The sequence below is a fragment of the Aspergillus novofumigatus genome, assembly GCF_002847465.1.
Source record: "Aspergillus novofumigatus IBT 16806 chromosome Unknown P174scaffold_3, whole genome shotgun sequence".
NCBI classification, from domain to species: domain Eukaryota; kingdom Fungi; phylum Ascomycota; class Eurotiomycetes; order Eurotiales; family Aspergillaceae; genus Aspergillus; species Aspergillus novofumigatus.
Genome location: NW_020194276.1, coordinates 915563 through 940681, shown reverse-complemented (window position 1 = coordinate 940681; position 25119 = coordinate 915563). Strand labels below are relative to the sequence as shown.

Genomic DNA, 25119 nt, shown 5'->3' with positions numbered 1-25119 from the left:
CCCTTGTCTACCGACCAAAAACGGCAAAGATCTAAAACAACTCGTTATATGAAATGTCTTCGATGGATATATATATATACATGAGGTAGAAAAAGCCGCTGAATCTACCGTCCAGTCCACACCAAATTGTGCTCAATCTCAAAGGGAGTCGAAAAAGGTCCTACAAGAAGGCAATATATTCCAGGCTCTAGCCGCCATTGTTTGGCATCCTCATCCCAGTAGCTGAATGCATGTTTCTTATTCAGGGAGATTGTCACTGTTTCTGACTCCCCAGGAAGTATCCATACTTTCGCGTACCCCTTAAGCTCGCGAGCAGGACGCCACACCTTCGTGCTGCCTGGAGGAGATATATAGAGCTGGACAACCTCATGGCCGGGGTAGATACCAGTGTTCTTGACCCTGACCGAGATTCTCAGGTCAGAGGCGCGTGCGTCCTCAGTTATCTCCTGGCCACTGACGGTGAGTCCCGAGTATTCGAAGGTAGTGTAAGATAACCCGTGGCCGAATTGCCATTGCGCAGTGCGCTGGGATTGAGGATGTCTGTATCCTATTTGAAGGCCTTCTTCATACTTGATTTCATACCCACGCTCCGTAAGTTGCGCTGGGAAGTTGTGGTAAGTGGGGACGTGCTCTTCATCGAGCTTCTTAGGCCAGGTGGTCGCCAAGCGGCCGCTCGGGTTGGTTTTGCCAGTCAGAATATTAGCGATTGCCTGTCCGCCCTCCTGGCCGGGGAAGTGAGCATTGAGAATCGCGTCGACTTCATTCACAAATGGCGATACGTCGATCGGATTGCCGCAGTTGAGCACTAACACTGTCTTCTTGGAAACTGCTGTGACGGCTCTGATGAGCCTTACCTGGGGTTCCGATATATTCATGGAATCAAGGTCGAACCCTTCAGATTCGTATTGTTGATTTCGACCAGCAAATACGATGCTCACATCCGCTGAAGAAGCAGCCTGGACGGCTTCGGCTATCAAAGCGCGCTCATCACTGAATTCCTCATAGCACAGCGTTGCACCGTGAGGAGTGGGTTCATAGTCATTTCTCCTAGGGATACGAGCCTGGCTCAGTAGCCGCACCAAGTAAGGCTTCCCAGCCTCCATGAAAACAGAAATGCGGTGTTCCAGGCGAGCGGGCTCAAAGAGAAAATCTTCCATTGTCACTTCATGCTGTTTCGAGACCGAAAGAACAGCTTTGCTCTCGACAAACAGAGAGAAACTCCCCGTAACGCGAGCGGCTAATGTGTGTGGGCCCGTCGTCTTGGGAGTAATGGTAGTTGAAATCTCGTAGCTGAAGCCCGGCTCTATCAGACCAGGCTTCAAGTTTCGAACCATGGCGACCATAGGAGTCTTCTGGTGTTCCGTGTACACAGGTATATTAGAACCTTCGTTGAAATAAGCGACGTCAAAACCTGGGCTGCCATTCTTAGATGTAGTGCAATCTAGCGGTACTACGGGGACGATTCTGTTTGTATTGACCCCTCGGGTATATTTCACCAAAGAAGGGAAGGGGTGAGCGTCTCTCAAACAGTCCAATGGCTTCTGTAGGTACTGCGGAGGTGCACTGGCACTGCCTCCGCCGCTCACGACGGGCTCAATGGCGGGAACACCAATAACTGCAATCTTTGGAGCACGACGCATGTCAAGAGGCAAGACACCCTGCTCATTTTTGAGAAGGACAATACCTTCTGATGCGATCTTCAGGGCTAGTGCGTTCGTGTCCGGGCTGACTTCAGACCTTTCAGGTTCCTGTGAGTGAGACTCTCGTGTCTTCTCGACCAGAGCGAGAACTCGAGAAACACACTCATCGACGGCTTTTTCGTCAACAAGACCGTCCCTTACAGCCGCTGCAAGCTTCGAACCACGAAAGACTGATGGACCGGGCATTTCCAGGTCAAGCCCAGCATTGATTGATGCTGCACAAGATTTGGTGGCAAACCAGTCAGATACCAGACATCCATTGTATGCCCACTCGTCCCGTAATATCTCCTTCAGGAAAGGATGCTCGGTCGTATGTGTGCCGTTCAGTTTATTGTAGCTATGACAGGCGTCAGCAACGTCATCAAATAATCATTGAAGAAGTGCAGTAGCAATACGAACACCGAGGAAGACTGCCTTGATACGTACCTTACCATCAAGCCATGAGGCCCACTTCTCCTCAACATCTCCTGGAAAGCAGCTAAGTATATCTCCCGAACAGCGCGGCCGTTGTGAGACTGTGCCACACTGTACTCCCTCCTCTTGAACTCACTCTCGTTGCAAGCAAAATGCTTCGGGCAAGCAGCGACCCCTTGTGACTGTATTCCGCGCACGATGCCGGCCGCAAGCTGACCGGACAGAAGAGGGTCTTCGCTGAAACATTCAAAGTTTCTTCCCCCTCGAGGATCGCGGTGAATGTTGATCGTTGGTCCAAGAATGACTTGCGCAGATTTCAATTTCGCTTGGTGCGCCAATGCCCTTCCTAGCTCCTCCATGAGTGTACTGTTCCAAGTGGCACCATATAAAGTCGAGCTTGGAAAAATGGTCGTTGGGACACCGTGGTGAAGTTCAGAGCCTTTGACCCCGTTAACAGAGTCGACGAGCTAGAAAGTTGTGGAAGCTGTGTTAGCCGTACAATCGAACACGCAGGCCTGGCCATTGCTGAGGATGCATATATGCATATACCTTTAAAGGAGGAATGTTCAATCGCGAAACTCCGCTAGAGTGAACAAAATCCGTTCCCGACAACAAATCAACCTTCTCCTCTAGGGTCAATTGCGGTAGCAGAGAGATAAAGTTCGGTTGCACTGATCGTGCAGCATCCTCTCTGGTGCTCTCATCTTGGGAGCTTGGTGTACCAGCTCGAGAGGAGTCAGATACTTCATCAACCGCGGCCTTCGCAGTCTTGAGGTCGCCCATTTCTGGAACTGAGGACTCTGATTCTACCTGCATGTTTGGACAGCTGTACCCAGTTGTTATCAACTCCCAAGCTGATAGGTCAGTAAGGATCTGACGGAGTGAATATAATATAGACACCTCGTCGGATGAAGATCTAAGATCCGCGATAGTAGTATAAGTACATAGCTCCGTACAGTGCTTCTACATCTTCTTTCCTGAAAGTTGGTTATCCGTCCACATTACAGAACAGGACAGAAGAAATTGGAGATAGTCAAGATCGTCCATCATTGACCGTTTTGGTGAGGATAGTGGATTAGTGTGGATAGTGGAGGAGCGGGGGAGATGCCGGTCAGTGGACGCCGATCCACAGTCATGTGACATCACTGGCATTGGCTCACGTGAGCCCACAGCGCCGTCCCCGCGCTTCTCCCGTCCACCCTGAGACTCTCAGCCAGTTTTCGTCCACCTCCCATCCAGAGTCAACATCCGGCGGCATTGTCAGTGTTGTTGAATTCTTACGATCCACCTTCCACCTATATGTGCTCCATTGCTTTGAGGTTCCTTCCATGCCTCAGTTGGGACTGAAATAGGCTTAGAGTAGCATGCAGGTCGCTTCACCAAAGGCAGCTAGGCGCCAGTCAAGGTCGCATAGGAAACAACCCTCTGGTCCGTTCATCTGTCATACTTGTGGGAAGGTGTTCACACGAGTTGAGAATTTGACTCGACATGCGGAGAATCGTGCGTGCAGAAGTCCACTTCCATAGCCTAGACCGGGTCCCTCTGTACTGAAATGCGATTGTGTTAGACAAAACGACCGCCAAATTTGTGTGCCATGTCTGCCAGAAACGGTTTACTCGAAGGTAGTTGGCCCGCCAGTTCCTGTGTTCTGCCCATCTCGAACGATATATGTGTATGTTGCCTTTGTGGTTGGCAAAAGCGGCGACTCGACAAAATGCATCAATCTGCTTTCTTCCCGCCTTCCTTGTATTGTGAATTTTGTAACGCGTGTAGGGACGAACGACTGGTGGCGCTGACTTTCTTCAAGTGACCTCCTGAAACGTCATTCAAAAATTCATGCCAAGAATGCGGGTCGCCAATACCTCGCCGATGCGCCTTTGCCAGACCCTGGGGGCAATCTGCACTTTGACAATGCTGATCAACAGCTTCAGCAAACCCACCCTAGGGCTGAGGACATAGACGAATCCCATATGCATATGGTCCTTCGCTCATCAGACTCACGGCCTTCGCATCCTTTCGACTCAAGGTATCCAGAAGCGTTTAACGCGATCCATGGCACTACCCGGGATGTTGAGGTCAGCCGAGGTCTTATTGGTAGCTGTGAACAAGGGCAAGACTACAGAGCATCTTTGGACCCCAACCCATGCTCATCAAGCAAGTCGATTACCCAAAGCAGTCCGAACTCTGACCCACCATGGCCCTACGCCTCTTATGGAATGTATGGAGAAGGTTGTCTAGATACGGATTTAGCCTGGATCCTCGACATCGGTTTAGTGGACTATCCCAGTCCTCAGAAAGATCATCACTTGAATCTTGACAGCGTCCAAACTCAAGATTATCCGAACAGGCATTCTGAGCGGTCCCCCCTGGTATCGTTTCCATCGTGGGCGAAACAGCCTCCAGACATCGTGCTGGTCAGGCACGCGATTATCCGGCTGACGACAACCAAAATGATTGGCCCGACGAGGATCCCGTTCCAGGAGCACCAGCACCGTCTGAGATACCACCAACTGATATTCCCGGTCAGGAATCCTGGGTAGAGCCTGACGAGGTCAGACATTTCCAGAACCGTTTCAACAACGTCAACTGGCAATTTCTGAGAGTAAAACCAGACGTGAGGGCTCGTTTGTTGGCCACCTTAGCTGATAGTGCTTTGATTGAGCATGGGCACTTGCCTCCTGATGAATCGAAATTTCCTGTTTCAGAGGTGCTTGAGTATTTCCTTTCACTCTTCTTCGAATTCGTCCACCCTAGGTTCCCTGTTCTTCACAAACCGACATTTAATATGGCCGCTGCGCCACCATATCTGCTGTTGGCGATGATGCTTCTGGGCTCCAGCCATTCTAGGTCAAACCGAGGTAAATTCGTTGCTGTGTACCTGCACTTGGCTACTACGATGTTTATGAGGCTACATGCTTTGATGCCATCATTTGTAAGACACCCTTGGGCCATTTTCAGGTCGAGTGACATGACAAATCTCGTCCTCGCTATCTCAACTGCTTTACTTCTTAGTCCTATTCCTTCCTCGCTAACGGGTTACTGCGCATAGCTACGCTCCGTGGAAAATATTCTGACGTTACTATTTCTCTGTGTCTCCGGTGCTTGGTCCGGACATAAGAGTGCGTTTGAGTTTGCAGAAGGAGCTCGTGGGATCCTTGTTACTGCTTGTCGTCGTTGCAGGTTGCTTGATTGTCGTCCAAAGCCCCTTGTTACGGACACAGGAGCTACGAAACCCATGCGAGTGAAGCTCCTGGACACCTGGATGGCCTGGATTGAGCTGGAGCAACGCAAGCGTCTGGGGCTTGCCATACATGTGCGTCGTCCGTAACTTGGTCTGACTGAAAAGACTAATAAGAGGAGTATAGATGTTTGACCTTCAGTTTCCGGCATTATTTCACAATCAACCATACATTTCCAAAGGGGAAACGGTGAATCTGGTTTTACCTTGCGAAGCTGCATTCTGGGAAGCCAAGTCTCCTGAAGCGTGGAAAGTACTCCTTGGCCCCGCCGAAATACCCTCTGCAATGTATTTCATGGTTCCGTTGGATACCTGTCTTCTTTATCCGGAGCTCAAACGCGATCCTCCTTACGCGCCTATCGACTCCTACAGTAAAATTATCCTCATGTACGCTCTGTTCGGACACATTTTTGAATGGAGACAAAATATGAATATTGTTCTTCATTCAGCCTTCATCAGAGCCCCAGAGAGCATCGGGCCAGCTGAAGGACTCGCCGACCGTCAACGATGGCTGCGCAATGGCCTCAAGGCTTGGCTCGATAATTACCACCACTCAAATGTGAGGGGGAACGGATCCCAAGCTCCACCCGCAGGTCTCCTTTTGCACCATCTCGCGAACATATACTTGGACATAAACATTTCCGATCTCCATCTATATGCCGGACGTTCGGGGTTAAACGAGGACATCCAGCTTGCTGAAGACGCGTTGAGAAGATGGTGTCAGAGCTCTGGTTCCAGACGTACGATCGAACGCGTCCACGAAATGCTTGAACTGGCTCGCCGAACCATTGAAGATGAAATGGCAGCTACATGCGGCTTTGAGGTTTCAGTTGCATTGCTGACAGGTGGATTAATATGTTGGATGTACGATCGATTAGGTGGAGAAGCCCATTCAGGTGACTGGGTAAGTTATTGATTTCTTTGTTCCCTTTGTCCTTTGATCCCTGAATGGTACCTGATCAAATGGATGGGTCGTCGAGCAGGTTTTAGCTAACAGGATGGGTCGACAGTTGCAACAAGCGAGCCAAGCGCTTGAACGACTAAACAGCTGGGGTATATGCACCAATTTTGCTCAAATATTGAGAAAGTTCAGCAGCTAATACATGAATGTTCTCCCTTCCGTGTGGACTGCTTTGGGACGACTATTTATATATATGCGTGGAAATGGTCGCATGGGTCGCACGCCCTGGATACCGCAACTATACAATGTTTTCTAGAGACGCATTGATCTATGCAACAGTGGGGGAGAACTTCTTTCAGCGGCCAATCCAAGTTTATATTCCAGCTCAAAACCGTACATGTATAAGTTTCTTCGCGCTACTACCACAGGTTAGAAATTATCGGCATTCAATTCGACATTGGAAAGCTAACATATCGCCCAGATTCGCCAGCTACCCTTGATTTCGGATCACACGAGTCTCCTACCCCCTGCCTCTTAGGAAGCATTGCAAACCAACTAAGGAACTTATCTAGGCTCATCCTCACCAACGCAGCACTTGGCAGGATAAATATCACCCAGACAAGTCATCACTGCGCCCTTCACCTAGTTCAGCATTGCGTCATTGTAGGTATAAGTCTTATTAATCTGCCTGGTAGCACTTAAACTGTCTACTGCCAGGTGCGCCAGTGAAAACATAACCCGTCTTTTGGTGCATTAATAGATTACTCTATAGCACCTTATTCTTCAGGGAGGGTCATGGTCACAGTACGTACCAGTGAGGATGCTAGTTTTAGGGTACTGGTAATCATAGTCACACCATCTTAGCGGAACTTCTCGACAGTCGCAGTGAAGGAAGTGCCCCCCAAGATACTGGTACAGGGGATAGGAATGGCACATTCAGTTGACCACGAGTACCACAAGTCAGTCGTACGATTACCGCTGTTTACAATTATCCCTACCTCGTCAAGGGCACCAAATACTTGGGGGCGACTCATCCTTTGATTAGCTTCTTGGCTTGTTTCTATGATGAAATAGCCCCATTATCCCACAGATCCTCACAATGTACCAGTGAATGGGGTATTAGGACAGTATAGTACTCGAGGAAGCGCAGATTATACGTCATATAACTTGAGTATCTCAAAATGAATGAACAGATGTGAATCATCACAGAGATGAGACACGCACCAATTACCATTCATGCGGCACAACTTCATTCTCTGGCAGTATGTCGTCCGGAGGTCTGAAGGGGGGCTGCAATGCTCTTACGGGCCATTCCTGGGGATGATAGTCGACTTCCCATGTTCTCTGCCCGGAACCAACAATAATCAAGTCCGATGAGCCTGGTAGACAAACCTGACACTTTGTATTAGGCGGTACGACCACCTCCAACCATAATCGTTGTTGCTTGCCCTCTCTCTTAATCTCCCATCTAACACGGCAGTCTCCGTACACGCTCCGGTACTCCGCCTCCGCCCATTGTAGGTTCCCTCCCGGGACAGGCTCAACCCTAAAAACCCGCCACCCCGGCTCCACGGGTTCAAGGCCCGCGATAGTCCGATGCATCCAGCTGGCCACAGCGCCCAAGGCGTAGTGGTTGAAACTAGTCATGTCGCCCGGGTTGATGCTGCCGTCGGGCAGCATGCTGTCCCAGCGTTCCCAGACGGTCGTAGCGCCCATGGTAACCGGATAGAGCCAGCTGGGGCATTCACGGTGCAGCAGCATGCGGTAGAAGACGTTGGACTTGCCGACCTTGGTTAGCCCGTGGCCAAGGTACGGTGTTCCCGCGAAGCCGGTGGAGATCTTGAAGCGACTTCGCTGCCGGATGAGTAAGGAGAGGCGCTCGGCTGCGTGGGTCTGCTGCTCGGGTGTGGAGAAGAGGTTGAACTGGATGGCGAGTGCGTAAGCCGTCTGCGTATCGCATGCAAGGCGGCCGGAAGGAGTGATATATTCGTGGACGAATGCATCGCGTAGGTCGGCAATCTCCTTCTTGTAGAATGCTTGCTCTTCCGAAGGGGCGTCCAATGTGGCTGCGACGCGCGCCATCAGCGTCGTAACATGTACCAGGAAGGCATCGCATACGAGGTACATATCTGTCATGGCGTTGGAGGGGTCGTCGGTAGGGGCACTGGGGTCTAGCCAGTCGGCCAGTTTGTGACCAGCCTGCTTCCACAGACCGGAAGCCGAGCGAGGGATAGCATTTAGCCAATCCTTCATGCTTTGGTAGTGCCGTTGCAGCAGCTCGATATCTCCCGATGCCACATATAAAGCCCACGGCAGCATGGCGGCCACGTCACCCCAGACTGCCTCGGCAGATTTTCCAGGGCCAAAATCTCCCAGAATATACGGGATGACCAGCGGTACGACGCCATTCGCGGCATTTTGCTCCACCATCATATCCTTCATCCATGATGATAGCATGCCGCTGACGTCGAACAGGAAGGAAGCGGTGTCGGCAAACATGTTGATATCACCAGTCCAGCCAAGTCGCTCGTCGCGCTGGGGACAGTCCGTTGGGATTCCAACAAAATTGCCTCGCATGCTCCACACAATGTTTTCATGTAGCCGGTTGAGCAGGGGATTCGAGCAGCGGAAACGTCCGGTGCGTCGCATGTCTGAATGGATCACCACCCCGACAATATCCCCGACTGTAAGAGGACACTCTGCGGGCCATCCGTCCACCTCCACATATCGGAACCCATGAAACGTGAACTTGGGTTCCCAGGAGATTGGCCCTGCGCCGTCGATAATCAGCGTATCGATGCATTTGGCAGATCGCAGGGGACGAACTCCAATCTCGCCGTCCTCCAGTACTTCGGCATGCCGGAAACGTATGGTTGTCCCCGTAGGTCCGGATACCGATCTCAGCCTTACCCAGCCGACGAAATTCTGGCCGAAATCCAGAATTGTTTTCCCAGATGGGGACGTGATGATCTCGCGCACCGCCAGCTCCTGTGTCTGCCGTATTGGTGGACCGTCGGGCGCAGTGAGGCGTGTGGTGCAGTAGTCGGAGCCTGTTTGAACCGACCTCCATACTGTGCGCGCCGAGTGTCCTTCACGAGCATCATACGTTACGCCGTCGAGCAGGCCAGCTTCAACCATCGGCCCGTGAGCCCACACCCACTCCGCATCCGTCCCCGTCCGTATAATCGCACCATCATCCAATTCCACCAGCATGAGAGCAATCAGCCCCATCCGGGAACCGTAGAGGTTGTGCCTGCGAAGAAAGGCTAGGGATCCGCAGAACCATCCCTCAGCCACATCCACGTCAATCTGGTTCTGCTGCCCATCGAGCAACTGGGGTTCAATCTCATACGTCTGGTAGGTCAAGCGTTCCTGGTACGAGGTCCATCCTGGCGCAAGAAGCTGGTCCCCTATCCGAGACCCATTGATGTGTACCTCGTAGATGCCATGCGCCGTGATATACAGACGTGCGCGCTTGACGGCAGCGCCCTCGGGCAGCACCAGCAGACGCCGAAAAACGACCGGCCGATGCTTCCCCGGCACAGTCTCGGTGGACTGACTCGGCTCAATCAACTGACATCCGCTCCAGTCATCTGAGTGCAACAAGCCCGCCTCAATCACCAGCGGCGATGACCAGTCACTGCATGAGTTGGCAGTGCCGCCAACTCGCACTCGGACTTCGACCCGCTCTCGCGACGATAACGGTCGGAACGGCCACTGCACGAGTCGAGATTGAGATGATTCGATAGTGACTGACAATAGTTTTCCATCGTCGTGTTTGATCTCAACCTCATAGTAGGTCTGTTCCCAAGTTTCCTCGTCGCCGGCGAAGCTCCAGGAAATGCGTGGCCGGGCTTCTCCAATACCGATGGTGTCTGGCTCGTGGTGCTCGGTCCATACCCGTGTAATGCGCACCATTTTTGCAGGTAACTCAGTATTTGACACGGGGATGCAGGTACCTTTCACAATTGTCTGTATTGGATTATCAGAACCATTTCATTTCCCCGTCTTGCACGTCATTCCGAAGTCGTCGGAATATCCACATCCGCGTCCACTTAGGTCCACCGTCCACTTATATCGGCAATTCCGAGGCCTTTGCCGAGCTCCACCAGCTGCCGAGACTGATAGAACGGAGATGCGCACCTCGAAGACATTCATGAGTCGATGTTGACCCATGAACTCTCGCCGTTGAGACTTAAAATTTCATATAGAGCCTGCTGCGTACGGCGGGCCATAACATACGAGAGACGAGCTTGCTACATAGGGTTCGGTATTCTCTAGGGACATCATTTCTCCTACAATGGGAGGTAATTAAAGCGGCGAGCAGTATAGCCCTGGTCTGTTATTACCTTATAATCAGACTGCCTGGCAACCTGTTCGTCTTGTTTCTCTTTCTCATGTTGTGGAAAGCCGTTGACGCGCGAGCTCCAGTGGCAAGGCCACTCGCTGACGGCTATTATGTCTGATTTCTTCGATGATCCAATAAAGATCGTGTCCTTGTATATTATATGTCGGTTCAAAGATGTACCGATATCTCCCCGCGTCCCTCCAAGTCCGGTACGCAGTTCTCCTCCCAGTGGACCTCCGCCAGACAAGCAGAGTTTGCCGTCCACTTCCCCGGAACCGTCCACGGCGCCACAGATCAACATTTTCTGCCCAGGCTCGACATGCGGGGATTGGCATGGGAAAATCTGGGGGTTGCATCAGGTTGACAGGGATATATCATGCCATGATGACACTGCCGGTTTCGTGATATGTGATCGGTCTACCCTATCGCGACAGATTTTGCAATTAACTCTGTGGTCGCTTGTATTTTCTGCAGAAGCATGGCCAGCATGCCCGAGGACAAGGTCGAAGCCATCGAACATGTCGAATCCAGTCACCACGATGCCAAGGTCAGCTCGGAGGCGATTGGGGAATTCCTGCACGCAGAGAAGGAGATGACGACCTGGCAGGCCGTCAAGGCGCATAGACGCCTGTTGCTCTTTGGTGAGGCCCTTCAGCATTGACTGCTGTCTGTCCTACTGCACTGCAGCTGCTTACCGAGTCAAACACCTAGCTATCCTCCCCTTCATTTGTGCGAGTAACTATGGCTATGATACTGTCTCCAATGGTTCCAGTATTGCCATGCCGGCATTTATCATGTCCTTTGGCGCCATGAATCAGGCCACAGGGTCTATGTATCTGCCATCCATCTGGACATCGCTCTGGACATCCATGACCAACCTCGGCCAGGCCGTGGGCTCTCTGATAGCCGGTTTCCTCGCCGAGCGCATCGGTCGTCGCTGGACAGCCGTGTCACTCGCCATCCTTTCTATCGTGGGCACCTTCATTCTCGTCTTCTCCTCTACCAGGGGCATGTTATTGGTCGGCAAGACGATGAACGGAGCCGTTGTGGGAGGATTGATGGCGATTGGAACCACGTACGCCGCCGATGTACGACATTTATCCTTCTGGAGACTTCTATTCTGGAGGAATGCTAACAATCGTTCTGCTGTCAGATTGCCCCCATCAAACTCCGTGGTGCTCTCCTGCAGGCCATCGTCTTCTTCGGCGTGGCCATGCAGGGTGTGAGTTTGGGAATCGTGCGCGCCTTCATTCTCGACATGAGACCTCTTGCTTGGAAGATTGTTTTTGGCATCCAATGGGCCTTTGCCGGCTTAGTCTTGATTGCTGCTTTCCTCGTGCCCGAGTGCGTTCCCCTCCTGCCTCATCATGTTTGGATGAGCCGCAACTAAGAACCCACTCCCTAGGTCCCCCGTCTTCTACGTGGCACACGGAAAGCATGATAAGGCCCAAAGCGCACTCAGGCGCTTACACGGCAGTGCTGACCAATACCTCCACCTACGCTACCGGGCAATCGTCCATGCGCTCGACGAGGAGAGGAAGCAGCAGTCCGAATCAGCGTCTTGGTCCGAGCTCTTCAAGGGCTTCAATCTCAAGCGGACCATAACCATTGGGTTCATCATGTTTAGCACAAGCGCCATTGGCGTGCCGTTCCTTACGCAGAATATCTATTTTCTCATCACTGTTGGCCTCAACGTTACCAGCGTTTTCGACATCGGTATCGGTGGCTTTTTCCTCGGCTGTCTCTTTGTGATGCTCGGCTGGCTCTCCAACGAAAGGATCGGTCGTCGGAGACTGTGGCTCTGCGGCTTAATCGGCAACTTTCTCTGCATGGTTACTATCGGTGCCTTGGGATTCAGCACCAAGAAGGCGAGCCAGTTGGCAATCGCGGTAATCATGTAGGTCTTCCGCCTTTCTTAAACTATTAAGGAGAATTTGTCTAAATGTCGTCTTTCTCCCCACAGGAACGTACTCATCTCGTACGGTGTATATGCCACGGTTGGTGTAGCCTGGACCATCTGCCCTGAGATCTCGTCCCACCGACTTCGCCAATACTCGCAGTCTGTTGCCTTCATTGTTGGCGCCATCGGCGGTTGGCTGTTCAATTTTATCACCCCTTACATGTATAACGTCGATTCTGGCAATCTGGGCGCGAAGACTGGCTTTGTGTATGCCGGTTTGACGGTGGTCGTCACTGTTATCTCTTGGTTCCTCGTTCCCGAGACGGCAGGCCTCAGTGTTGAAGACATTGATAGGGCATATGAGATGGGAACCGCACCACGACACTTCAAGTCTTCCAAAGCGGCAGTCAATGCAGAGAGCGGACATTGATGGGCTACGTTATATATGGTCATGATCTGTCTACCAGCACACCCTGACTGAATATGGCGTAGAAACCATATTTTTCTCCTTGTTCATTGGCCAACTTACGAGCGTTGACTTTCCACTTCCGAGAGAGTCGATCGGCTTGTGGATCGCCAATAAATAGCAATACAAAAAGGATATCTGTTAAGAACACCTATTCTTTACTATAACTTGTCAGGTCATCTTCTTTCATTATAATAGGAGTCCCTTACAATCAGTGCTTTTGGCTTTGGTGCAAGTCCCCAACATCAGGTCCCTATATGCATCTAAGCTTTGCCAACCACCATGTTTAAAAATGATTTTTTAACCACCACCTATTCAGCTCTATGGATATTGAATCGATATTTTAGATATAGATTAAAATGACTATAATTACCATATATTTCATATAAAAATATTAATTTTCTAAAGGTATAGTAATAGTATGGCAGATAGTATAGCAGTTATTGAATTATATGACCGCTTGCCCAATTGGGAAGTGATTTGATTTCTCCGTGCCGCTTCTTAGCGATAATATTTTGGCAAATATTCGTCATTTGATCAGCCAAATACCGGCCTCTAATGGAAGGGATAAATAGGAGCTGAATAGTCATTTATTTAGAAGAATCAGACCTTCATTCATTTTCGATTGGCCATAGAAATTGCTAGCGAAGGCTGTGGACCATATGCGCCTCATTTCTTCCTTCGATTGACTCTCTTCCTTTGTTCCAAGAACCCCATAGAAGGAATAGTAAATGTCAAAGGCGGACAGACTTCTGCTAATCCAATCAGAAAATTTGGATCAACGGCCTGCCACTTTGAGAACAGGCGTACCAACCTTAAATATCTCTTCCAAGGTATAAACCATCCGCTCTTAAGTGCAGTATGAATGTAACCGACTCTACTCAAGTGGAGCCCTTTATTTTTGTGGTTTTCTTTTGAGGTGCTTTATAACCTAAAGGAGCGGAAGATCACAAGGCATTAACGACAAATGTCCGCTGAACAGAGCAATGGAGTATCACACATTTACAGAAGAATGAACAGCTGAACAGCAGTTTTGAGGCTCAGGTCAATTCGGTTGATTGTGCCCACGGGAACTCGACTTGGTCGAGCTTAATATCAGAGCCATTCCAGGGCTTATTCCTACTATGTAAGTACTTGCAAGACCCATTCATGTCTTATCCTCAACCTATTGTCATTAGAATCACCTAGGCACGTCCATCACAATCTGTATAGATGCGTTAAGCGGTGAATATGCGAAGACTTGCACTGTTGGCTTTTGAGGGAAGTTGCGCGCACTGAGTGTGTGGACCAGGAATCAGCAGCAGTATGCTGAGTGGGCACTTAGAAATGAGAAAATCCGCACTGTTGAGTAAATTGTGCGGTACTGTTTGTTAAAGGGCTATTCTTGAGCAGTTCAAGAAGATAAAGTTGGTGCTTGGAGCAGCAGGTGCATAATGAGTTCAACAAGCTATAGTGATTTCTCCCCTGAGTCTAAAGAGAGAGATCATTAATTATTATTCACAACATACGGGTCTGAATTCACTGAGAACGCATCAGCTCTCTGAAATTTGATATCGTCTATAGTAGGCTGCCGACAGTCTAGTTGTTGGCAATTATGTGGCGAGCGCTCTGCTAGTCACGGGTGGACCAATCTGAGTGGTATGTATATGATTATTTGCTTAATAGAGAGTGCTTGCAATAATGGCTTCCGATATCCAAATCATTCTATGAAGCGTGCAATGTTGGGCGTTAGCTTTAAGTTGTCAGTTTCAACCAAGCGTTGGTGGTCAATGACAGCGCGGACAGCAAGCTGTTAGGTATCCCACAAGAAGCACACCTATGTGCTTAATAGCTATGTTAAGAATGAGCTCCACTGTTCAAGTAGCTGTCACTTCTGGAGAGCGTCTGCAGGACATGCTCGTGAGACAGGAGCAGTCAAGACATCGCCGATGAAATCAGGGACAATGAGCGGCTTGGTCTTCACAACCACAGTAGAGGATCACCTTATATCCAGAGCATTGTAGGAGATTATCCTTTTTTGCTGCAGAATCCACAGCCTGAGGTCAATGCAGTGGGCGCCATGCTTGAGATGTCGACACAAAGCTAGTGTTCTTCTCTTCCTTGGTGAAAAAGAGGGATGAATGGAGAGAAGAAGCAGACAGGAAGGGGAGGGTGTTTGGTGAGGATTCTGTGGCACATGGATAGATAGACGGAGATATGAGTATCCAGGTTTTCAGCAAGCATGAAAAGGAGTAAGGCATTCCAGCATCTGCTTAGATCAGTGAGCTCTTGTTATGGAGCATGAGTCTGTTAGGATATGTGAATAGGCCAAAAGTGCTACCATACACAGGGGTTTAGTTCAATCAGCACATCATCCTGTCTGCCAGCAAGCAGTCCGCGTTTATGGTTCTCTCATACACTAAACCACTTTCTGAACACCTGCAAATAGGCCATCCCTAGTACAATTTATTTATATCAGTCTCTGGCCAGCAGGACCTCATCAACTAGTTGCTCTATACTATATCTTTGAATGTTGGATCGACCCCCAACTTCTTCGTCCTCGCGGACGGAATGGTCCTCCCTCACATATGTACCCATTGTCTCAGCCTCCTCTTTATCCAGCCACAAAGGTCGGAATATGCTGCCATCAGATCCAGCCCCGACAAAATGGCCCGGCTCTGCGCTTGGTTGAGTGGAACGAGCCGCAGATCGTACATCACTTCCCAGACCATCCTCGCGTCCTGGGCGTCCTGTTTCCGCTTATCCGGACAGGGCCGCCTGCTAGAGCAATGGACCTTGTACGCGATGAGGTCTAACGGGGCGATAAACGATAAACGGTCTGTCTGCACGTTGCTGAGAGCCATCGTAGGTACGGAGGCTGTCGTCAATCACGTTAGTTTGACCTCGTCTATCTGACCGCGGCACCAAGACGTACCAGATATTGAGGAATGAGGTCAACCTGCACCAAGTGCGTCAAGTCCCCATGCCTGTACTTGAAGAACATAGGGTCGGCACACTCCATAAAGAGATGGGAGAATCCAGAGACCAGCTCCTTGCGGATCCTTCGGGTGTCAATAGAATGATCAGGGCTGAAAAGCAGAACATCCACATCCTGCGCCAGGATACATGGCCTCGTTAGCATGCGTTGCCGGATTGGGTTCTTCAATGCACTCACCGAGGTTCGCCGGCGGTCTCCCACATAGTGCTGGACCGCTAAGCCACCGATGATTGCAATGTGCACCCCCCGCAGCTCTGGCATTGCTTGTAGAGACAGAATGAGCGTCATTGCTGCAGCTCTGAGTGCAGCCCCAAGGACATTGTCGGACGGATGAGTCATGTCGATGTTGAGAGTTGTTCTGTGGTTCTGGGGGTATAGCTTTTAAACTAGGTTGCAGAGCTTGGTGAAATGAAGTTGGTAGTACTGTTGGTAGTGGCTGAGCCAGTGAAGAAGGGAATGGATCCTGTTATTTATAGTCATCAGTTGGTTCAAGAATCACTGCACCTTGCAACAGATGTTCACTTTCAAACATGGGTGGGGATATACATGGAGGCACGGCTTATTTAATTCTTTATCAACATCATGCAGAGCATCTATCTTGTTTAGTTACGGCAGACATGAGGGTGGCATTCTGAGCTATCCTGATACAAGACATTATTGATTGGAAGTATCCATTATGCCGCAACCACTGGGATTACTCTCACTTTAGAGGGTGAAACTTCTTCGTATGAAGCATACAGCCTGTCTTAGTTATCATTGACTTAAGGGTGGCATTGTGAGCCACTCCGATATAAGACATTATTGATTGAAAGCATTTCATTGTGCCACAACTAGTGGGCTTGCTCTAGAGGGTGAATCTTCTTCTAACAGTCACAGAATAAGGTATAACAACAGCATTGACTCAACTGGTAAGCAAGTTGAGCAGCTATATGCTCAGAATATGGCAATCGACAACAACAAATAGGCGAATACTAAATAAACAGAAAACCACCTATCATTCCATCACGCAGTCTGCTCCTCTTTCACCTCTTCTTCTTTCTTCCTCATCTCCTCTTCCTCCTCATCCCATCGTTTAAGCTCTTCACGCCATCCAGGCAACCCAAGAACTGCCGACGGCCAGGGACTTCTCTCTGGGATCTCGCCGGCCTTCCTCATCGCCGCCGCAAACTTCTCCCCCACACGACCTTGCATTCTATTCACTGGAGGTTTGTCCAGAAATTTGAACCAGCTCTGAGTACGTGATGGAAGGTCCTCCAGTTTGTAAAGGCGGTCCTTTTTCAGAACTGTCTTCATGTCCACTAGCAGCGAATCCCAGTGGTTCCCTCTGGCAGTTTCTTCCGGAAAGTTATCCCGGAAGTACAAGAGGGTCAGTGACTCGGCGAAGCGTGCTGGCGAGGGGATCTTAACTGGATAATCTGCGTCGACAATGCGGCCTAGCTGGTATTCAATGGCGACTTCAGGAAGTCGGTCATCGGTGACTGTCCAATAATCAGGATCATTGGGAATGGGTGGGCTGAGTGGGATCTCAGGCGCTCCCCACAGCACATCAGACTTCTTGAAGAGTTCCAGCGTGTACCATTCCCGGGGATTTTCGCCGAATATCTCAGGTTTGTAGAAGTCCAAGGGGCCGCGGTCTATGAGGTTGAAGTGTGCGTAGGGGATGGCGCGGGAAGCGTAGGGATGGTAGAAGGGGCAAAGGCTCCCCGCCTGGCAAGGGGGACAGCCAGCTGCTAGCAAGAGGTCGCGCGCTTTGTCAATATGTTCGTCGGGGATGACGATGCAAATACCCTGTTATTGTCTGGTGGTTAGCTCCTCCAGCTGCATTTGTCCTGCTTCAGGGGAACTGCGGACTTACATCTATCACAAGGGGAATGAGAAGCATATTCATCACAAGCTCCCCCCAGAGCACATTGGGGATTCCATGAGCATCTAGAAAGCGAGAGATCTGGCATACGTAGGTCCGGTATACCACTTGCTCTCGATCCCTGTGGGTTTTGGGGCCAAATTGGAAGTCGGCCATCTTGCGTATATGGATTAGTTGTTCGCGATCTTGATATCAACATGTCCTGGCCGAGAGATGCTGATATATATATGCAGAGTTCAACGTTAGTCCCAGTTACTGGCAGTTAATGCACAGTGAGAACTCTCTGTTCCGAATTGGAGTAAAGGACCAGCTCCTTCAGTTAGTCCTCGAGGTCATTCCCTTGTTGAAGTCGACATCCCTGAACCATAGTACAATCCAAAACCGTTCGGAAATATGAAAGACTGGTAAAATTAGAAGATTGTCTACCGTCGAGTCTCCTTGGTGTTGTGTACTCGATAGCAAAGAACCAGACGGACCGACAAGAAAGACCGCGGCTGAGAAAGCCACTTACTTTGATAAAGTTAACGGGACTCTCCGGGCTTTGTCAGGGACCCAGCCGAAGAAGAAAAAGGATGGCCAAACGTCAAAGGAAACGTGTATCGTCCTTTGTTTTCAGATCGTGCGACGTCCTCGAGACCGACCTGCCACTCAATGAGAAAGATCAGAAGATGGTTTTTCGTTATTCTGTTACCTAATATCTGGGTTAAGGTTCATTCAACGAGGTCTCGTACATTCTAGTACAACATCAAGACGTTGTTGAGGTTTTAAGCTACTACTAGAATATAGTAAGGTGCAAAATGTCAGCAAGGTCTTGACCCCCAAAATGCCTACTTCTTTGTTCATAGAAAACTGGATCGTACACACCCATTCATGAGAGCTGAGGACTTTGTGACAATCCATCACCATGTTCCCCGCGGACCTCCTTACATGGAGCTTTCTGCCCATCTTGACTGCTTACCTCTCCAGGGCTGTTTGGATTGTTTGCACTGTTCCACCCTCTGTTTACATATCTCCCTACTATGTACATACTTCTTCCCCCTCTTCTCTATGCTTAGTTTTCTATTGAAATACTACCATACTATTGGAATATGAGCAGTGCCATTATATAAAACTAAGCATCACTTCCTGCATCATCTCTTTCATTAGAAGGTTTAAGATCTAGTAACAAACGCATTCTTTTTCGCGTTAAGCACTGATCTTACCTCCTCTTGCAAAGAACCCTTCGCGTGCTAATGACGCCAACAGTTGGAGATAACAATATAATCTATTAACTAAGATCACAAAAGAATAAATGATGGCCAGACCTGCAGCTTCTACTAAGGAGCCTAAGAACCAGCAAGGAGCTGGGAATAGAACCTATAACCCCTCCACTCAGTGTACTAGACCAGGCTCAGGTTTTGCTAGAAGGCTGACTGCCCTACTCAACCAGACAGAGAATGGCGGCCTTGATGAAGACACCTATGAGCTGGCTGATGGTATCTCCTACAAAGAATTCACTGCCCACTAGGGAATGGACCCTAAGCACTGCTGGGAAGCCATCTCCCAGATCTACATCACTTTAGACATAAAGGCAAACCAGAACTGTGCAGAGGCAGCTCTCCTAAATAAGTAACTTATTAAGAGCTAGAGTAAGACTGATAATCTTAAGTGCCAGAATAAATAGATCTGTTAGGAATATAAATAGACCCAGGCCCAGCTCATCACTGCTAACCTTGAACATAACAAGGCCTGAGAGAAGCTTGAAGAGGTAATCTATAAATGAAATGACTTCGCCCTATAGGTAGCCTATAGATCTGGTATTAGAAACACTGGTTCCCAGGCTTTAGCTACTAGTAGTAAGTCAGCAAAGATTCCAGACCCCCTCTCCTTAGTAATGGAAAGGACCCTCATTTTAAAGATTAGTTACTAGCCATTAAGTAGAAGCTTATTACTAACACTAACCACTTCCCTAACCCCATGATGAGAATCACCTATGTGACTAGTCATACTGAGGGCAACGCCTGGAAGCATATTACCCCTTATCTGTGAGAAGATACTATTAACCCATACCAGGACTCCACTGACCTCCTTAAGCACCTGGAAAACATATTCACAGACCCTAATCATAAGCAAGTTACTAAGTGGAAATATAACACCCTCTATATAAAGCTATCAGTCAAATGGAATGACTTTATTTCTAAGTTCCTATACCTTATGGTGGAAGCAAGCATCCCTAAGGAGACCTAGAAAGATAACCTGTATAATAAACTATCTCTCTGTATGCAAGAGCTCACTATACCTATATATAATAATAATAATAAGACCTTCCAGGAGTTCACAGACTACTGCAGCTATATAGTGATAAACATTAAGAATATAGAGAGAATTAAGGCTTGTTTGAATAGTGGCGCTAATACTCAAACTAGAGGGACTAGAGTAATATCTTATGCTACTACCCCAGCTGTAGCCACTCCCTCTATAGATAATACTACTACTCATGGCTGTACTACTACAGCTTCCCCAGCTCCTAGCAACCTTGATGATAAGACTAGGAAGCATCTTATAAGTGAGGGTAAATACTTTACATGCTTCTAGGTTAGGTATACTAGCTACAGCTGCCCCATAAAGCAGGCTGCGCAGCTTAAAGTATTAGAATAGCCTGTTAAGCCCACTCCCAAACTAGAAAACAAGGATGCCTAGGAGAAGTCTCCTTCTTAGGCGCAAAATTAGTTAACTTGTGTAACTTAGACTTATGGAATCTATTAGGTGATGAAGAAGATAGTTTCTAATTAAAATCTCTTATCCTTATTAATAGATTCTCAGTATCTATGAGCTCCCTAGTTAATACTAGAGCAAATACATATGTGTGCATGACCACTTCCTTAGCTATCCAGATATCTTAACATTTTGGAATACCTACTGTGCCCCTAGAAAGGGAGTATATAGTTATAGGGTTTGATGGAAGGTAGTCTATTCCTCTTACCCATGTTATCATATTAACTATGGCCACAGATAATCACATTATAAGATGGATGCCATTTCTTATACTAGACCTGGGACACCATAATATCATACTAGGAAGGATGTGGCTCGCAGAACACCATATACTAGTGGATTGTGCAGGGAAATAGTTAATCTGGTCTTTGCCACCCACCTACCAAGATGAGATAGCTATATAGATGAACTGGGAGGTCCCTCGCAACTTCCTAATTAGGCAACCTATTAACTGAGATCACTAACGTGACGTGGTGCACCGCGCTAGGCAATGGGCAGGGTATAAAAGGGACATCTTCCCTCCCTTAGCTCCATCTTCTCTTCTCTCCCTAACCACCCCTAGCCCTGTGGTTCTTCCCAGGGCAGCAACCAAGCCTTTAAATATGCACAGCTTGATGGGAGAACCACAGGGCTATGGTGTAAGGTCATGGCACCCCTTTTCTAGAATAATCTAAGGGTCCCTAGATACCTCTAAATACTTATATATTCAGTCCCTAGTGCTTCCTTCCGCAGCTCCTAAGGAGGCACCCAAGCCCTATTCCCCTAAGGAGCCTGACCTAGCAATGCTGATAACCACCACTTCACCTTTCTATAAGACTAGATGATACTAACCTATAAGAATAGAGGAAATTAATTAGCAGTATTGCGCCCTTAAGATGGAATAAGCCCTATAAGGAAGAGGTATAGAACTAACATCACAACCTACCCACCCACCAAGTAAGACTGTTATTAATATTACTATAATAGGTGCAGTAGCCTTCTACTAATATATATATAAGAAAGATGCCACCATCTTCTTATCTTCCCTCCATGAGCTTAACAAACTAATTAATAAGAAATGGGGTAAACAACCCCTTTCCCTCTCTTAGCAGCTGACCATTGCAGCTTAGTCTTTAACATCTTAGTTAACTAACCATAGTCCAGCGATTGCCAAAGACGAGATTAAGTAAGTCCTACCAGAACCTTATTAGGACCTAGTTAATGTTTTCTCCAAATATGATTCTGATACTTTGCCTCCCCACCGCGGGGAATTTGACTATAAAGTTAAACTAGAATAGGAGAATGCAGTTAGCTACAGGCCCCTATATAAGATGAATGCAGAAGAATTAGAAGCAGTGAGGGAATACATACTAGACAACCTTTATAAGGGATTCATCATACCTAGTAACACTCCCTTTACTTCTCCCATTCTTATGGTGGAAAAGCTAGGTAGAGGACTATATTTCTATGTTAACTACTGCAAACTAAATGCTATAATGTGTAAGGACTATTACCCTCTCCCCTTAATTAATGAGATTTTAGAGCATATCTCTAAAGCAAAGATCTTCACTAAGCTAGACATCCGCCAGGGTTTTTATTAGATTTACATGGACTTGGCCTCAGAGGACCTTACCATATTCTGCTCATGATATGGCAGCTTTAAATATAAGGTAATACCCTTTAGACTCACTAATAGACTAGCTATATTCCAGCACTTTGTGAATAGTATTTTTATAGATTGCCTAGATCAATATCTGACTGCATTCATTGACAACCTACTAATCTATTCTAATAATAAGTTAGACCACCAGCTCTACATCTGTGCTATTCTACAGTGCTTATAGGAGCACGGCCTATAAGCCTTGATAAAGAAATATAAATTCTATGTAATAAAGATGTGGTATCTTAGCTTCATCATCTTAATAGATGGTATCCAGGTTGACCTAGAAAAGGTTATTGCAGTATAGAAGTGGAAGACTCCCACCACTATGAGGGGGGTCCAGTCATTTCTAGGTTTCTATAACTTCTATTAGAGGTTTATATAGGAGTATAGTCATGTTGCTAAACCCCTAGTTATATTAATAAGGAAGGATGTTCCCTTTACATAGAATGATAACTATGAGAAGATGTTCTACTATTTAAAGGTTGCCCTTATGGAAGCTCTGCTTCTCACCTATTATGACCTGTCCTTACTTATAAAGCTAGAGATAGATGCCTCTGACAGCATAGTCACTGGTATGCTCTCTTAGTAGTGGGGGGAAGAGTGGCATCCTATTACCTACTATTCTAAAACCATAAATCTAGCAGAGTGTAACTACAGCATCCATAACTAAGAATTATTAGCTATTATATATGCTTTAGAAGAATGGTGAGCTGAGCTGCAGGGCCTATAAAGAGCTAAATTATTTAAGATATTTATAGACTACTAAGCATTATAATATTTCATGTAGAAACAGCAACTAAACCCCTAATAGGCCTAATAGAATAAGTTCCTATCCAGCTTCTACTTCCTTATTACTTTCTAGCTGGGGAAGCTTAACATGCTAGCTAACACACTCTCCAGGCCACAAGACCTAGAAGGGACTGATAATCACTAAATTCAGTTAATATTCAAGCCAGACTACCTTAACCCCTGAATCTTAGCAGCTGTTACCCCCAGCCTAATATTAATAGTGGATTAGGTATCTGAAGTAAATTAACTACATGACAGCCTCCAGCCTGAGTAAGAGCTCACATGGGTGGGTAGTGACTAATGGGAACTCTAAGATGGACTTCTACTCTTCTAAGGATGCCTAGTAGTGCCTGATGAAGGTGACCTATATGCTTGCCTATTGGATGAAATCCACCACCCACCATCTTCTGCACACCCAGGCAAGGCTAAGATGAAGAGACTTATCCATGCTTACTACTATTAGACTTCCTAGAGATGGGATGTAGACCACTATATAGATAATTACCTTATCTGCCATTAAATAAAGACGCGTAGAGACCCTCTACTAGGTCTACTACAGCCCCTTCCAATCCCTAACTAACCTTAGTAATATATTACTATAGATTTCCATTTATTCCCGCGCTCTAAGACAGGTTTTAACACTACATTCATTGTGGTGGACTAACTAGGGAAGAGAGCCTTTACTATCCCCTATTATAAGATAACTACTGCTCATGACATAGCGCGTCTCTTTATTACTTATATTTACCTATGGACTGGCTTACCAGAAATAATTGTCTTAGATAGGGGAGGTTAGTTCATCTTAGATTTCTGGGATAAACTATATAAGGTCTTGTAGATCTGCCTTAAGCTATTATTAGGATATCATCCGCAGACTAATAGTTAAACAGAAGTCATGAACCAGTGGATTGCACAGTGATTACAACCATTTATTAATTATTACCAGGATGACTAGGACCAGTGGCTGTCTATACTAAATTTTGCTGCTGCGGTGCTTCTAAGTAAATCTACTAGGATATCACCCTTCTTTATTAAGAGAGGCTTTGAACCATACACATCCTTTAACTGGTCAGCAGCTACCGGGCTGTCAGACCTTAATGTTAATCATGAGCAAGCACAGTAGATGGCTAGATGCATGGAGGAGATCTAGTTATATACTCACAGAGGTATAGAAGCTGCTTAATATTAATAGAAGCAATAGGCTAATAAGCATCACTGTGCTGTTAACTTTAATATTGATAATTACATCTTCATTACCATATTGGATTGGAAGCTTGACTGTCCTAGTTAGAAGCTTGCTGACCAGCTTGCTAGACCATACTAAATTATAAAGTGAGAGGGGAATGCCTTCTAACTAGATCTCCTAGATTCTATAAAAGTCCACCCTGTCTTCACACCTGAGAAGCTTTACAAAGCCCTATCTACACCTCCTCTGCCTAGCCAGCTCTAGGACCCGGCTCCCCCGCTAGAAGTTAATAGTGAAGATGAATAGGAGGTTAATAAGATACTAGCATCCTAACTCTACTATTGCAAGCTCCAGTACTGGGTAAGATAGCTTAGTCATGATATTAATCTTGCCTGGTATCTAGCCTGAAATTTTAGGAACTCCCTAATGTTGCTCTGTGACTTCCACGCCTGATATCTAGCCATGCTAGGCCTGCTAATACGCCTACCAGAATGGCTACAAGCAGCTAAAGATGATGTATTCCTTGATGATCACCCTGATGATGATAAACCCTAGATGAGGGCATCCGGAACCTAAAGGGGGGGTAATGTGATAATCCATTACTATATTCCCCGCGGACCTCCTTACATGGAGCTTTCTGCCCATCTTGACCACTTACCTCTCTAGGGCTGTTTGGATTGTTTGCACTGTTCCACCCTCTGTTTACATATCTCCCCACTATGTACATACTTCTTCCCCCTCTTCTCTATGCTTAGTTTTCTATCAAAATACTACCATACCATTGGAATATGAGCAGTGCCATCATAGACTTGACGCCACATTCATTCGTGCAGTGATCTGTTCCTTCCGTACAGTGACGCTCGAGTAAGCCAACCATGGCAGGAAGACTATTTTCTTTGGCCAAAGAAATGGCGCGTTGAACCACGCTTCTGTCTGGCGG

At 47.6% G+C, this 25119-nt stretch overlaps 6 protein-coding genes across 6 annotated transcripts; 2 read left to right on the top strand and 4 right to left on the bottom strand.

Annotated features, from left to right (window-relative positions):
- Positions 1 to 85: 85 nt before the first annotated feature.
- Positions 86 to 2930, bottom strand: P174DRAFT_386368 (glycosyl hydrolase family protein; the record flags this gene model as incomplete). Its single annotated transcript, XM_024823296.1, has 3 exons — positions 86 to 2037; positions 2127 to 2581; positions 2664 to 2930. 3 exons carry the CDS (start codon positions 2928 to 2930, stop codon positions 105 to 107), a joined length of 2655 nt encoding a protein of 884 aa, XP_024683715.1. The 3' UTR covers positions 86 to 104.
- A 423-nt stretch (positions 2931 to 3353) lies between these two features.
- Positions 3354 to 6686, top strand: P174DRAFT_502552 (C2H2 finger domain transcription factor; the record flags this gene model as incomplete). Its single annotated transcript, XM_024831097.1, has 7 exons — positions 3354 to 3614; positions 3682 to 3736; positions 3922 to 4497; positions 4518 to 5046; positions 5164 to 5427; positions 5480 to 6256; positions 6570 to 6686. The coding sequence occupies exons 1-7, from the start codon at positions 3479 to 3481 to the stop codon at positions 6684 to 6686; spliced, it is 2454 nt and encodes an 817-aa protein (XP_024683714.1). The 5' UTR covers positions 3354 to 3478.
- A 794-nt stretch (positions 6687 to 7480) lies between these two features.
- Positions 7481 to 10171, bottom strand: P174DRAFT_458703 (putative rhamnosidase; the record flags this gene model as incomplete). The annotated part of the gene is made up of 1 exon (XM_024829698.1): positions 7481 to 10171. One exon carries the CDS (start codon positions 10169 to 10171, stop codon positions 7481 to 7483), a length of 2691 nt encoding a protein of 896 aa, XP_024683713.1.
- Positions 10172 to 11088: 917 nt separating this feature from the next.
- On the top strand, positions 11089 to 12977 carry fmqE (MFS-type transporter fmqE; the record flags this gene model as incomplete). The annotated part of the gene is made up of 5 exons (XM_024823995.1): positions 11089 to 11242; positions 11313 to 11689; positions 11755 to 11945; positions 12007 to 12498; positions 12565 to 12977. The coding sequence occupies 5 exons, from the start codon at positions 11089 to 11091 to the stop codon at positions 12929 to 12931; spliced, it is 1581 nt and encodes a 526-aa protein (XP_024683712.1). The 3' UTR covers positions 12932 to 12977.
- A 2877-nt stretch (positions 12978 to 15854) lies between these two features.
- On the bottom strand, positions 15855 to 16283 carry P174DRAFT_368920 (uncharacterized protein; the record flags this gene model as incomplete). Its single annotated transcript, XM_024822254.1, has 2 exons — positions 15855 to 16058; positions 16122 to 16283. 2 exons carry the CDS (start codon positions 16281 to 16283, stop codon positions 15855 to 15857), a joined length of 366 nt encoding a protein of 121 aa, XP_024683711.1.
- A 663-nt stretch (positions 16284 to 16946) lies between these two features.
- Positions 16947 to 17964, bottom strand: P174DRAFT_367050 (uncharacterized protein; the record flags this gene model as incomplete). Its single annotated transcript, XM_024822144.1, has 2 exons — positions 16947 to 17732; positions 17800 to 17964. 2 exons carry the CDS (start codon positions 17962 to 17964, stop codon positions 16947 to 16949), a joined length of 951 nt encoding a protein of 316 aa, XP_024683710.1.
- Between the last annotated feature and the right edge of the window lie 7155 nt (positions 17965 to 25119).